The sequence below is a fragment of the Geotrypetes seraphini genome, chromosome 2 (assembly GCF_902459505.1).
Source record: "Geotrypetes seraphini chromosome 2, aGeoSer1.1, whole genome shotgun sequence".
Lineage (NCBI taxonomy): Eukaryota > Metazoa > Chordata > Amphibia > Gymnophiona > Dermophiidae > Geotrypetes > Geotrypetes seraphini.
In genome coordinates, this window is record NC_047085.1 from 254,331,907 (window position 1) to 254,347,778 (window position 15,872).

A 15,872-nucleotide genomic window follows, 5' to 3' on the forward strand; every position below is an offset into this window, starting at 1 on the left:
CTTCAACCAGACACAGGAGAACTCACAAACCGTACACGCATCCCCCAATCAGTGGCGTCAAGCGAAAAAAACTGTACGATAGCCTTCTAGCCAAAGAAGCAGCAAAAATAGACTACCAACACGCCAATTTACTGACAAAGACTCCAGACTACAAATCGTTCAGAAAAGAAATAAAAACCATCCTATTCAAGAAATCCTTGAAGACAAACTAACACCGCAAGACTCATCTCAATTCTCTGAAGCAACTCGCTCTACTCTTCAATTCATTTGGATATGGCCAGAAAAACTTCTTTTGTAATCCGCCTTGAGCCGCAAGATATTGGCGGAATAGAAATCACTAATGTAATGTAATGTATATACTGTATTAGCTTTTCATATATGAAAACCAAAAAAACCTACTGCCTGACTTGCAACCTTTACTATCAACTGAACAGCAGAGACTGCTGCAGGTCAGGATGAGGTGCACTAAAAGAGCTTTGTGTTTTCATTGTTTATAAACAATTTACTTATACAATACATATAGCAATTTTTATTACTTATAAACTTTTAAGAGTAGTAGAAGCATCTTATCTTGGGTTAACTTGCTTATCTTTTGCATCACTTGATATCTTATCTTCCACTCAGGAGCCTCAGATCAACAAAATCACATATTGTCCCCAATTATAGAGAAAAAGTCAAAGAACACCAGATGCTCCATCTTTTCTGTCCAAGGCCCTGAATTACTGCCTGAATGACTGCCTAGTCATCTAAGAATGCAAACTTTTGTTGATCAATTTACATTCCCTTGATCAATTTAAATGTGATTTTAAGACCTACTTTTTTTAGGGATGCCTTTTGTTACCTTACTATCAATTTCTCCACCTGTAAGCCTTAGATGCTAAATCCCGACTACACAAGCACACAAAAGAAAAAAAAAAAAGTGGGGATGGAACAAAATCCAAGCAGGGAATTGTCCACTTAAGAAGCTCGCGTGGACAAAAAGTTAATAATTTATTGGTATTCAACCACTCACCCGACATGCCGTTTTAGCTCCCAAGAGCCAACCTCATGGGAAACTTATATCATCAGGTATGTCATGTTCTTATTGTATAAAGAGATGCAATAAAGCTGTGCATACAATAAAAGACAACCTTTCAAAGTGTCGCTGGTGACAAATCACTGCAGGTGACCGCTTAGAACTCTTTGTCCACGTGAGCTTCTTTTCTTAAGTGGACAATTCCCTGGTTGATTTTGTTATTCCATCCTCATTTTTTTATTTTTCTTGGTTATTTTTTTTTGGGGGGAGGGGGGGTTTCCTTCACAAACCTCATGTGTTCCTCCCCCTCCCTGCTACCTATTTGCCATCATAGTTCTACCCCTCTATTTCACTTTGTCTCATCCTGTCCGCAAACTGAAGTTTCCTTAATCCTATCTTTTAGACTGGAAGCTGCCCAGATGGCCATCTGTTTGGGGAGGATAGCAAATTCTTATTAATGACAATAATTTGTGTCAAGCTAAGCAGTACACAATACAATAAAATAACTTTAAAAGGGGGCAAAAGAACCTCATTAGATAAATAGGAAAGACACAATCAATCAAGACCTTGGTGGAGTCATACTACTGGACCAGCAGGATGCTGTTTAGAGCAGCAGGACCAAGGTGCACTGACACATCTACATGTGTACATACCAGTAGAAATAGCACAGGGTGTTTTTGAGGGTCAGGTTTGAGATGCAATGCAGTGCTCTGTGTGTGTTCCAGTTCTGGAAGGCAGGGAATGCAGAGAGACACAACTGAGATGCACTGGCAGAGTTCTGTGTTGTGTAAATGTGCTTCCAGTACTAGAATAGCCAAGGTGTTACAGAACTGACTTGTATCAACAAGCCTGTTTTGAAGCGACATTTCCAGCACCTGCACATTCTGTATTTGTCTGAAGTCAGTGTCATTTAATTTTTTTATTCCCTTAAATTCACTTTTTGTGATGAGAACAGCCTGAGGGTACCAACTTTAGGTAGCTCTAGGTCTAATAGATGCTGGCATTGTAATCTGGAAGCAGGGACTTTGGATCATTTAATATTTTATTGTCCCTGTATCATGGTTTTTTGGAAATCAATTTGGTCTCAAATTAATTGTTTACTAGAAATCCATGTTGCTTTATCATATGATACAATTCTGTTTGGGATGTCAATGAGAGAAAAAAGTCAAATTTCATCAAATAATAACAAGCTTTTGTTAATTATGACAGGAGTCGCCATACAACATATTACCAACAATTGGAAAAATTACAATAGGCTTAGCTACACATTTTGGTGGAATTCATTATGTCATATTTATAAAATGGAAAGATCAATTGCCATACAAAAAGGGAATTATAATAATTTTTAAATGATTTGGGGGCCATTAACAAATTATTGCAATGAATAGACATCATTTTCTTAATGAAAGTACATTTACATATGGGGGGAGGGTGGAGGGTAAATAGTTATTTTAAAGGTCTGATTAATAGATTGAAATATAATATATAAATATAATATATATAATATATTAAATTACTTGTGGGAAGTGTGGTTGGGGGGGAATAAATTCATGTATGTAAAATCATAATTGTATGAATATCAAGTGATGTGTAACAGTTAATATGATGTAGTATTGAGCACTTGTAAGATGGAAAAATGAATAAAGAATATAAAAAAAAAGAGGTAAGAGCTGTTTGTGCTGGTCAGGGTGGATAAAAATCAATGATTCAAAAAAATAAAATTGATTTATAAAAACTTAAAATCAGATTCTCATTTCAAAACATGCTTTCTTGAGGAAAAAAAAATCTATCTAAAGACATTGTCTATGATATACATTATAGTATCATGAATAAGTATTAATTTTAAATTTAGAATAAGGCTGTATACGAGAGGGTACTGAAAAGTTCTTTGCCCAAACAAGAAAGGAAAGACTTGAGCCATGAAACGTACAAGTTATTCCACATATTCACCCCTAAGTTCAACACACTTGGCACATCGTGTCTGAAGTTTCTGTAACCGTTCTAAAAATAATCTGATGTCTGGTCACTGAAATACTGCTCCGCTGCTGCAATCACCTCCAAATCATTCAAAAATTGTCACCTTTTCAAACTCTTTTTAAGATTTGGACACAGAAAATAGTCAGATGGAGCAAAATCTGGTGAGTAGAGTGGAAACCCCAACTGCATCAAAACATCCATCGTTTTGCCAGCTTTGTCAGCAAGTGCATTGCCTTGCAAAACAAGAATTCCTTCCTGCAGCTTCTCTCTTCTGTTTTCTTTCAATGCCTCCTTTAATTAGCACAGCAAGTTACAGTAGTACTCTGCATTAACTGTTTGGCCCCATGGAAGATAGTCATTTACACACCTTCCTCATCTCAAATCACTGTGGCCATGACCTTTCTTGCTAACTTCTGGGTCTTCAATTTTCTTGGCCTTGGAGAACCTGAGTGCTGCCACTGAATGGATGATTTGTCTCAGGATCATAGTGGTGTAACCATGTTTCATAAGAACTGCCATCTCCGGATCAGACCTTCGCGGAGGCCCAGCCAAGTGTACACCTGGCATAATTTTAGTCACCCATATCCCTCTATGCCTCTCATAAGGAGATGTGCATCTAGTTTGCTTTTAAATCCTAGAATGGTGGATTCTGCAATAACCACCTCTGGGAGAGCATTCCAGGTGTCCACCACTCGTTGCGTGAAGCAGAACTTCCTGATATTTGTCCTGGAGATGTCCCCCCTTAACTTCAGTCCATGTCCTCTTGTCCGTGTCACATTGGACACTGTAAATAATTTTTTTTCCTGATCTATTTTGTCGATTCCTTTCAGTATTTTGAAAGTCTCGATCATATCCCCTCGCAGTCTCCTTTTCTCAAGGGAGAACAATCCCAGTCTCTTAAGTCGTTCCTCGTATTCCAAGTTCTCCATACCTTTTATTAGCTTTGTTGCTCGTCTTTGCACCCTCTCCAGCAGTTTTATATCCTTCTTTAGGTTGGGAGACCAATGTTGGACACAGTATTCCAAGTATGGTCTGACCATTGCTCTATAAAGCGGCATTATAACTTTCTCCGATCTACTCGTGATTCCTTTCTTTGTCATGCCTAACATTCTATTTGCTTTCTTTGCCGCTGCCGCACATTGTGCCGACTGTTTCAGGGTCCTATCTATCAGCACGCCCAGGTCCTTCTCTTGTTCGCTCTTACCCAGAGTTGCACCTGACATTCTATACTCGTGTTCCTTGTTCTTTCTGCCTAAATGCATTACTTTGCATTTTTCCACATTAAGCTTCATCAGCCATTTCTCTGCCCATTTCTCTAACTGACACAAGTCACTCTGGAGTTCCTTGCTATCCTTTTGCGATCTGATTGCCCGGCATAGCTTTGTGTCGTCTGCAACAGTTAACTAGTCATTCCAAAAAAAAAAAAATGGCACCTGTTTGTTGAAAATGTTGTCCAAGCGACAGTTTCTCCTCAGCATTCAAACTTGGCCGACTGCTTTTGCATATCCAGCTGCTCATGGATTATAAACCCAACACATTCCTTGGATATCTAGTGTCTCACAAATTGCTTTAGCCGATATTTGCCAATCTGCCAAAATCAGGTCATGAACATGGTCAACAATTTCAGGAGTTGACACTGTTTGAGGCCTCCCAGATCATGCTACATCTTCAGGTTCAATCTCCACACTGAAAGTTTTCACACTACTTCTTTAGTGTGGAGTATGATGGGGAATTGTCACTCAATGTTTGCATCATACATTCATGGATTTCCTTTGGAGTTTTCTTCTGCAGGAATAGGAACTTCATGACAGCTTGGAGTTTCACACTTGAAAATTCCACACTTTTCCATTGACATGGTTCAGTCAATACACAATGTCAAAACATTGTTAATGATTCTGCAAACTGGCACTTTGCAAAATAAAACACTCTTTCCAGCTACAGTGGCAATATAATGCTAAGAATTTAGGAAGTTGGTTGGGCTGAGAACTTTTCAGCAACCCTTCGTATTCATGCAATGTTTAAATTGTTTGGTAAATGAATTCCATTAATCTATTCCTAACGTTATGGGCATGATTTAAATCAAGTCCTTCTGGACAAGTGATTTAAATCATATTCATCTTGGTGCTGAGAAAAATGCAAAAGGCTACAAAGTCGGATGGAGTCAGCCTTATGGCTTCACGAACATGCAGACAGTTAGTGGCCCAGTTGCTCCCCTTCTAACCTTGGGCATCAGTAGATCAAAGCCATCCCGAAGAACAATCAAATCCTGAAAAAAAAAATAATAATAATTCAACAGAGACCAAATAATTCAGTATCTCCTACAACATTGCCCCAAAATATCTCTGTGGATGGTGCAAACAACAAACAGTGCACTCTCTAGGCAAAAACAGGATCTGGCCATGTTGATATTGAGAAAACATATATGCAACAAAACCAAGGGGAAGGAAAATAACATTTCCAACTTTGCCTGGTCTTTAAAAGTTCCATTTCTAATCATTCTAGGCATAATTTCCTCAATACCAGTACATGATCATAAATATCAGAATGCAGACAGGTGAGAACTAAACCAAAACAGGATTGCTTTAGGCCTTGCAGTACAAAGTAACAACAACTACTACTGCACAATTTGGGGTATAGGGAAGATAAGCCCTGGCAATGTTAACACCCAGCTAACAAAAACAGTGCAGACTAATTAGGGCATTTCATGCCTGTTTTAAATGTAGTATCAAGAATCAGGATCAATGCAGTTTTTATTATTTCATTGTTCCATGATTTCCTGGTGCAGCTATTACATGTATAGAACACAAAAAAGGGGATAGAATCCACAAAAATAAAACCACACAAAAGAAGTGGATCAAAATAAAAAGTACCTGGATGACTGCAAGAGGGGCACAACAGTAAAATGCTCACAAGAATAACTCACTTAAAAAAAAAAACTTTAATTAAAATCTATAGTGCAAAGGGTAAAACATGAGAGAGGACCCAACACAAACACAGTGGACTGCAGAGAAGGGAACCCAGGCTTATTTATTTATTCATTTTTATAAACCATTCTCCCAAGGAAGCCCAGAATAGTTTACATGAATTTATTCAGGTACTCAAGCATTTTTCCCTGTCTGTCCTGGTGGGCTCACAATCTATGTACAATTCTCCCTCCATATCCGCAGTTTCCGTATCTGCAGATTCGCTTATTTGTGATTTTTCGGCTGCTGACTCCGCCCCTGATTTTCATCACTGAACCCAGCATTTCACCATTGGAAATCGTTGCTCCCAGTGGTTCCTGAAGGAAATCGCTGCTCCCGGCGTTGTACGGAGCAAATCGCAGGTCGGGTTATTCATGGTTTATTATCTTTTTCATGTCTATTTTACTGAAAAACCGCAAATAACATGCAAAAAGTTTTTCAGTATTCACGGCCATGTTCTTCCCGCATCCCCCGCGAATACGGAGGGAGAAGTGTAATGTACCTGGGGCAATGGGGGGATTAAGTGACTTGCCCAGGGTCACAAGGAGCAGCGTGGGTTTGAACCCACAACCCCAGGGTGCTGAGGCTGTAGTTTTAACCACTGCGCCACACTAGTATACTTGTGGTGGATAGTGCGAGTCCACCAATACCCTACAGTACTGATGTATAGGTGAAACCTGCAGGCATAAGGGCTATTGCAGTAGTGTATAGTAGGATGCGAGTGAGTTTTGGAGGGATCACCATATAATGTAAAGGGGTTATGGGTGAGATGTGTACCTGAGACCCTTTATGTGAAGTTCACCACAGTGTCCCCCCAGGATGCCCCCATCGCTCTGCTGGAATGTCTATGTGGCCAGTCTGCTGTCCTCTCCTACGTCCCAATGGTTGGTTTTGTGTGTTTCTTATTTTAATATTTTGGGGGTTTTTTAATAGTTCAAAAAGAAGACGCACTGGGGCTCATTTTCAAGAGAGAAAAACATTCAAAAATGGCATAAAGTGGCATTTGGACATTTTTCTTACTAAAATATTGAAATCACTATCCTCATCATATTTTAGTCTTCTTTCTAAGCTGGTTGTCCCCTGTTCATCTAAATTTCAAGGGGACATGTTGAAGGTATGTTTTGGGGCAGGCTTAGGACTGACATTTTGTGCAATAATCAAAAATGGCCAAGAAAGATAGATGAACTAAGGGCCAAAAACATTGATAGGTCGTTTAATAAAAAAGAAATATACTGTTATATATTAGAATATAAGTCGATCTGAGTTTAAGACGAAGTACCCTTTTCCTCAAAAAAGGAAGAAAAATTGTTGACTCAAATATAAGCCTCGGGGTGTGTGCGTTAATATTCATGTGCCCTGCCAGGATCTATGCCCTGCCTCCCCTTACTCCTTCCCTGCCAGGCTCTCCACCCTGTCCCAGCTCCCTGCCATATCCCCCCTCTCTTCCTCCCAGGCTCCGCATCCTGTCCCACCTCCCTGCCTCTCCTGATGTCCTGCAAGCCTCCACTGGGCCTACTGTATGACTTATAAGGTTGGGACAGGAGGGATCCCTCCCGTCTCCTGTCCCAGCCAACTTTTTTTTACCTCCCTCCTACCTCCCCTGCATAACTTTTTGAATCCCTGGTGGTCCAATGGTATACCTGGCAGGAGCAAGCTTTCCACGCTCCTGCCCCACGCTGAATGGCTGCCGTGAGTTCTCATGAGAACTTGCCACAGCTCGGTGCCAGGCAGGAACACAAAAGCTTGCTTATGCCTGTTACACTGGGCCGTGAGAACTCAAAACAGCCATTCAGGGAAGGGCTCAGTGTGGGGTAAGAGCATGGAAAGCTCCTACCCCACCGCTGGATCACAGGGTACACCGCTGGATCAACAGGGATTCAAAAAGATATGTGGGGGGGGGGAGGCAGGTAAAAAAAAGTTAAGAGTTGGTTGAGACAGAAGACAGAAGGGATCCCTCCTGTCCTGGCCCACTCCACAAGGTTATGCTGCAGGCCCCACAGAGGCCTGCAATAAGTAAAGGAGGGGATGGGTGGACGTTGACCCAAATATAAGCCAAGCACTATTTTTGGGTCATTATTTTGGTCAAAAAATCTTGGCTTATATTCTAGTATATATGGTAAAGTCTTGTGGTTTTGAAAATGGACATTTTCTCTACTGGGTTTTTGGATGACTCTCTCAAACATCCAAACTCTGACATCCAATCAAAAATGACCCTCACTGAGGGCAAACATCTACAAACAGCCCTTTTCAGAAAAAAAACAGATGTGTTTCCGATTTGAAAATGGTCATTTTCTCTATTGGATTTTTGGACTTTTTCCCAAAACATCTAAATTCAGATTAAATGTCATATTGAAAGTGCCCCTTTATCTTATAAAGGAGGAAATCAAAAATCTTGAAAAGGTTAATAACCGAAGGAAAACTTCCTCAAAATTATCCAATAATGTGGGATAAAAATCAAGTTCAAGATCACTTCACAGACTCAACTATAAAGGAGTATATGGTTGTAGGTAGAGGTGAAGAGGGAAGATGGGGAAGGAAATAAGGAATGGGAATTACAGAGCTGCTATCGCCTAGCATCTAGACCCCCCTACATTAAGGGCTTATGGAGTTGAAAAGGCATCAGTGAACAGGAAAGATTTTAGATAGGTCCTAAATTTTTCAAAACATTGTTCCAGATGGAAGGCTGGTAGGTAGAGCATTCCATAACAATGGATCTATGATTCTGAAAATCTTTAAATGAAAACAGAATCATTAGCAAGTTAGATTGGAGAATATGAGGGTTCTGACCAGGCAAAAAGGAACTAGCAGTTGATAAAGATAGGCTGATGATCCAGAGTAATAGACTTTAGGTATAAAACAGGAATGATTTTAAAGATCAGTAGGTGAAGTAATGGTAACCAGTGCTTTTCGCACAGGAGTTACTCACGTGATTATTTCCATGAGCATGAGATGTTTTACTGTCATATTTTGGATATATGGGAGTCATTTGACATCAAATACCCTTGCTCTGTACAAGAGGCTATTAGAGTGGTCTAGTTTCAAAATGACCAAGGAATGTACAAGTATCCGTACAGCTGATTTAGTAAAAAAATAGTTAGCCAATTGAATAAATTCATCTTTGAAAAAACATTATCTGGCAATAACAGTCTCGTGCCTCCAATTCATGCTAATTTAAAACTTTCTACAGTACATATGGTGATTTTAAATAGGATCAGCATACAACTCAGTGGATCCGGAAAGGAAAATAGTAAACTGGGCAGATCACAGACTACTACTGAGAAACCAGAGGACTAGAAGGGCCCAAAAAAGGCAATGGAGATGGGACACCAGTACAACAGGCCTAAGAGAACCTAGGAGACTGGTGAATGAACCCTGCAAGAGGCAAAAACTTTCCAAGTGAAAGAAGCTCTAGATATAAAGGAAGTTTAAAATGCCAACTGGCGAGCTAAATGAGAACCTGGATGTGCTGGCATTGCGCACTGAAGAGACCAGGGACCCACATGTCAAGAAACTAGAGAGGAAAATACATTCAGACTGTGTCTGAATTCAAGAAAAGTGTGAGACAGGAACAAGGGATCTCTTTTGGAGAGGAGATAGTGGATGGATGCTGCAGATGGGCAGACTGGATGGACCATTTGGCCTTTATCTGTTGCCAGGTTTCTATTAAAAGAACTGAAGAAATATGTGGTGGTTCTATGAGACAAAGTAGTGGACCAGAAGAACTGGTCCCATAGGAGTGAAACTCACTGAATGGTTGACACCAGGTGAAGGTGTCCCAGATTTGACAAATGATTGGGCACATTCAGTTAGATAGAAGAAGAAGATGTGCTCATTAAATTACACTCTTATTCAAACACAAGAAAAATTCACTTCATTTGAATGCACATCCAAGGACCCCAAAAATATATGAAGGAGAGCAATTTATATATAGATATTAATCACTATCAATCAATATTACCAACATGTATTTAATAAAAACAGGGGGAAATATGACCTCAGACACCCCTTAACTATGGTGTCAAAAGCTTATCTCAGAACACCTTTCAAATGAGGTCAATGTAATAATAGGTCATCAAAAATTCCCTGGGAATCTTTGTTAAATCAGCAAATGAAACAAAATTGTAACTGAGAAGGCATTTAACTTTAGTCTTCCGGGATCTCAACATTTCACTGTCCACTTCATTAGGGGATCCAGAGGAAAAAAAAATCTCAATGTAGTGCCAAAAAAAAACACAACCCAACTTATATGGGGGGCTAATTCTCATTAAATTGCACAATTTTCAGTCCAAGGAGTGTGTGTCACATGAGAGAGCTAGGACATGGGATTCCCGGCGGCAGCAGTGATTGAGGAGGAAGAGGGGTGGGAAGACCCATACAGTGCTGCATACCCCTAGGCATATGCGTACTGCGTGTTGAGAAACACTGACCTAAGGTACGCAGGGAGGGAGAAAAATAACTAAAATTGGGCGGGGGTAGGAGACGGGAGGGATTCCTCCTGTCCCAGCCACCACTGGATCACCCGGTCTCATGGCAGACCCGGCAGAGGCCTGCAAACAGGTTTGGGAGGGGGGTGGGTCAATGCTAACCCGAATATAAACTGAGACCCCATTTTTGGGCCATTTTTACATGGTGATGTGAAAGAAGAGCAGGACAGTGCCTCATGCTATGCAACTGCCCCCCTCCTCACCGTGTTATCCCCCACATAACAGGAGGTGGCTCCCAGATGAATAATGCCTGCAGCCTTTGGGCAGCAGTGGGCAAAGGTGTGAACGTGGGCCATCACATCATGGCGCAGCTTCTTCTCCTCCTCGGCTGCTATCTTGAAGTCTATGTTGTCCAGGTTCATCTCCATCTCTTGGATCTGCTCATCTGTGATTGGTAACCCCAATGCCTGCCGGAGAGAGAACCAAGGGAGAAGAGGAACAGAATTAAAGAACAGAAACATAGTTTGTTCATTTAATTGAGAAAAAAACCCTCTTCCCTCATTCTCCCTATCATAAAAGTGACAGTCACATGTTAACAGTTCACATATCCTTCTCGTATTAAAAAAAAACAACAAACAACCAACCTACAGACAATAGCCATAACTAATATTGTCTTCCACATGAGAAATGAAGGGACCCCCCCCCACTCCAAACTTTTTCCAGTTACTGTTATCTTTGCTCTGTCCATACCCACTTATATTAGGGTAGCATCTACACTTATCTGGCATGCAATCCCCCAATCCCCCATATCCCTTTCACTTGCCAATTCTCTCATTCTCAAGAATCTGAAAGATTGCTTTTTCAGTTTAGGACAAAACCAAAACTGCCACAGAAACTGTCAAAACCACTTTCGGCCAAAACTGAACCTGCAATCAAACTTATCACATGTTTTTGGCTAAAAATGAAACCAAAAAGCACAGTTACTTACCGTAACAGGTGTTATCCAGGGACAGCAGGCATATATTCTCACATGTGGGTACATGTGGGTGACGTCATCTACGGAGCCCCAGCGCGGACAGCTTTTCAAGCAAACTTGATTAAAGTTTCAAGTTTGCTACACTGCACCACGCATGTGCATGCCTTCTTGCCCACTAGAGGGCGCATCCCCATCTCGTGGTCCTCAGTTCCATAACCAGCAAAGAAGCCATCCCCGGGGAGGTGGGCGGGTTGTGAGAATATATGCCTGCTGTCCCTGGATAACACTTGTTACGGTAAGTAACTGTGCTTTATCCCAGGACAAGCAGGCATGATATTCTCACATGTGGGTGACCTCCAAGCCAACCAAAAAAGGGCAGGTGGGAGGATGGCAATTTAGGAAAACAGGTTACGTAACACCGACTGGCCAAACCGGCCGTCGCTTCTGGACAAAGTGTCCAGACAGTAGTGGGAGGTGAACGTATGAACCGAAGACCAAGTGGCAGCTTTACAAATGTCCTCCACAGGAGTAGACCGGAGGAAAGCAACAGAAGCTGCCATCGCCCGGACCTTATGCCCCGTGACTCGACCATGGAGCGTGAGACCAGCCTGAGCGTAGCAAAAAGAAATACAAACAGCTAACCAGTTGGACAAGGTGCGCTTGGAAATAGGATGTCCCAGCCGATTAGGATCAAAGGACAAAAATAATTGAGGAACCTTCCGATGAGACTTGGTACGTTGGAGATAAAAAGCCAACGCCCTCTTATAGTCCAGCGTGTGAAGTGCCGCCTCACCAGGATGAGAGTGGGGCTTCGGGAAGAACACCGGAAGAACAATAGACTGATTGAGGTGGAAATCAGACACAACCTTAGGTAGAAATTTAGGATGGGTGCGAAGAACCACCTTGTCATGATGGAATACAGTAAAGGGCGGGTCCGCAACCAAAGCCTGTAGCTCACTAATCCGACGAGCAGACGTGAGCGCAAGCAAAAAGACTACCTTCCAAGTGAGAAACTTAAGAAGAGACTTGTCAATCGACTCAAAAGGAGGTTTCATCAGTTGAGCCAAGACTACATTAAGATCCCAAACTACAGGAGGAGGTTTCAGAGGAGGATTAATATTAACTAAACCCCTCATGAAACGAACCACCAGAGGATGAAGAGAGAGAGAACGTCCCTCTAGATGCCGATGGAAAGCAGCAATAGCACTGAGATGTACCCGGATGGAAGTTGTCTTCAGTCCAGACTCGGACAAATGCAACAAATATTCCAGGACCGAGGACACCGGAACCAAACTTGGATCCAGATGGTGCGAGGTACACCAGGATGAAAATCTGGTCCACTTCTGGGAATAACAAAGCCGAGTCGAGGCCTTGCGCGAGGCTTCCAACACCTCCCTGACCGCCGAAGTCAGGTGGAAAGGAACCAAGCCGTCAGATGTAATGACTGAAGATTGGGATGCAACAGCGAACCCCGATTCTGAGACAGCAGAGAGGGAAACACAGGCAGAAGTAGAGGCTCCCTGACACTGAGCTGAAGGAGCAGGGAGAACCAGTGCTGACGAGGCCAACGAGGCGCGATGAGAATCATAGTGGCTCCGGATGACTTGAGGTGAACCAACGTCCTCAAGATCAGAGGGAAAGGAGGAAACGCATAAAGGAATTTCCCTCCCCAGTCAAGAAGGAAGGCATCTGCCTCGAGACGATCCTGGGAGTAAATTCGCGAACAATAAAGGGGCAGTTTGTGAGTCTCCGGGGAGGCAAACAGATCCACTTGAGGCGTCCCCCAGCGGACGAAGACCTCCCGCAGAACTCGGGAGTTTAGCGACCATTCGTGCGGCTGGAGAAGACGACTGAGTTTGTCGGCCAGACAATTCTTCTCTCCCTGAATGTAAACCGCCCGCAGGAAGATGTTCTGGGAGGTCGCCCATTCCCAAAGGCACAAGGCTTCCCGGCACAGGGACCAAGAGCCCGTTCCACCTTGCTTGTTTACATAATACATTGCCACTTGGTTGTCCGTCCGTACCAGGACCACCTGATTGCGCAGCAGATGACCGAAGGCTCGGGCTGCCAGAAAAATGGCACGAAGCTCCAACACATTGATGTGAGAAAGACGGTCCTCCGCTGACCATAGCGCTTGAGTCCGCAGACCGTCGAGGTGAGCCCCCCACGCGTACTCCGAAGAGTCCGTGGTCAGGACCTTGCGATGTGGAGGGACGAGAAAGAGCAAACCCCCGGAAAGATTGGAAGAGTTGGTCCACCAACGGAGCGATCGTCTCAAGGAAGGAGTGACCGTTACAGGAAGGGAGAGCGGGTCTCGATCCTGACGCCACTGGGAGGCCAAGGTCCACTGAGGGATTCTCAGGTGCAATCGGGCAAACGGCATGACCTGAACTGTCGAGGCCATGTGGCCGAGTAGAACCATCAGCCGGTGCGCAGAGACGGAGCGCTGCAGCAGAATCTGACGGGCCAGGCAAAGCAGAGCCTCCAGTCTCGACGAGGGCAGGAATGCACGAAGGCGAACCGTGTCCAGCACGGCCCCGATAAACTGAAGGGATTGAGCCGGGCACAACTGCGATTTGGGAAAATTTACCTCGAACCCCAGACGTTGGAGAAGAATGATAGTCTGTCGGGTCGCTGAGATAACCCCCTCCCAGGATGAAGCCTTGATCAGCCAATCGTCCAGGTAGGGGAAGACCTGCAGCCCCTGGGATCTTAGGGCAGCCGCGACCACCACCATACACTTAGTAAAGACCCGAGGAGACGAGGCCAGCCCGAAGGGAAGGACTCGATATTGGAGGTGCAACTCCCCCACCTGGAACCGTAAGTACTGGCGGAAGGCGGGATGCACCGGAACATGCGTATATGCCTCCTTTAGGTCCAGGGAGCACATCCAGTCCCCCGAGTCTAGCAGAGGGTACAGGACTGGAAGGGACAACATACGGAACTTCTCCCGGACAAGGAACTTGTTGAGCCTCCGGAGGTCCAGAATGGGGCGTAAGTCCCCTGTCTTCTTCGGGACCAAAAAGTAACGGGAGTAAAACCCCCGTCCCCTTTGGTTCGGGGGCACATGCTCCACCGCCCGAAGGCCCAACAAAGACCTGGCCTCCGACAGGAGAAGAGGAAGCTGGTCTCAACAGCAAAGAGAAGCTCCCGGCGGATGTTCCGGTGGCATGGATAAGAAGTTCAGCGAGTAGCCCTCGGAGATGATCCGGAGCACCCAAGCGTCCGACGTGATCTCGGCCCAGGCTGGGAGAAAGGCCTGCAATCGGCCCCCGATAGGAAGGGGGTCCTTTAATAGTGCGGAGGGGGCCCGCCCCCAACCGCGCATCACGTCAAAAAGACGGAGCGGGTTTAGATGCTCCTTGCGCCAGAGGCTTTGGTTGGGACGCTCTGCCCTGCTGCTGGGGACGTCGGGGCGGAGGTCTGGAGAAGGCCGGCGTCGACTTCTGCGGGTACCGCCGCGGAGGAGGTCTAAACGGCTTCTGCGGCGGAGCCCGGGGTTTGGGACAGACCAATGAGGCAATAGAGCGCTCGTGTTCAGACAAACGCTTGGTCGCCGCCTCCAAGGACTCATCAAACAGCTCTGAGCCAACACATGGGAGATTGGCCAGACGTTCTTGCAAGTTCGGGTCCATATCCAGGGTACGGATCCATGCCAGGCGGCGCATGGCCACCGCGAAGGCTGACACACGAGAGGCGAGCTCAAATGCGTCATACACCGCATGGAAGAGGTAGAGACGCAGGTGAGACAAATTGGACATAAAAGTCCCAAAATCCTCTTTATGGGAATCCGGCATGACTCCATAATACCTCGGCAACGACTTCACCATCTGTCTCAAATAAGACGAGAAGGTGAATGCGTAATTTAGGACCCTGGGCGCCATCAAAGAGTTGGAATAGAGGCGACGACCAAACTTGTCCAAGGTCCATCCCTCCCGTCCGGGGGGAACCGCCGCCGAGACTCTGGAAGGCTGCGACTTCTTCAAAGCCGACTCCACCAGTAGGGACTGGTGGGACAGCTGTGCCTTATCAAAGCCCTTGCACGGAACCGTGCGATATTTGGACTCCATCTTAGAAGGCACCGCTGTGACTGTAAGAGGGGAGTCAAGGTTCCTCAAAAAGGTCTGGTTAAGAACCTTATTAAGAGGGAGCCGAGGCGTCTCTCGAGGAGGGGAGGGTAAATCCTGCTCCTCCAAAAACTCTTTGGTGTACCTCGATCCTGCTCCCAGATCAAGGTCCAAAGCCCTTCCCATATCAAGAATAAATCTAGAGAAGGAGGAGGGCTTCAAAGGCGGAGAGGGAGATCGAGACGAGCGCCTCGCCAAGAAAGAAGGAGAAGCCTCGTGTGAGTAACGAGGTTCCTTCCCCGTGCCAGACCCCGAACCCCAAGAAGCCGCACCGAGCGACCTGGACGGGGTCGGAGACCGCCCATGCCCCGAGTAACCCCTTCGGGAAGTCCCCGGGGTATGGGGCACCGAGGCACGCCCCTTCCGTCTTGGCGAAGAGTCCCTCGAACA

General features: G+C 44.6%; 1 protein-coding gene across 2 annotated transcripts in view; it reads right to left on the minus strand.

Annotated features, from left to right (window-relative positions):
* Window positions 1-15,872, minus strand: part of ADSL (adenylosuccinate lyase) — a 145,659-nt gene that overhangs the window by 113,063 nt on the left and 16,724 nt on the right. For both annotated transcript variants that reach the window (XM_033929418.1, XM_033929416.1), the window contains exons 2-3: window positions 10,643-10,846; window positions 5,214-5,258 (exon numbers count right to left, since the gene is read on the minus strand). In XM_033929418.1, coding sequence (XP_033785309.1) covers window positions 5,214-5,258; window positions 10,643-10,846 — 249 coding nt within the window. The remainder of the gene's footprint in view (window positions 1-5,213; window positions 5,259-10,642; window positions 10,847-15,872) is intronic.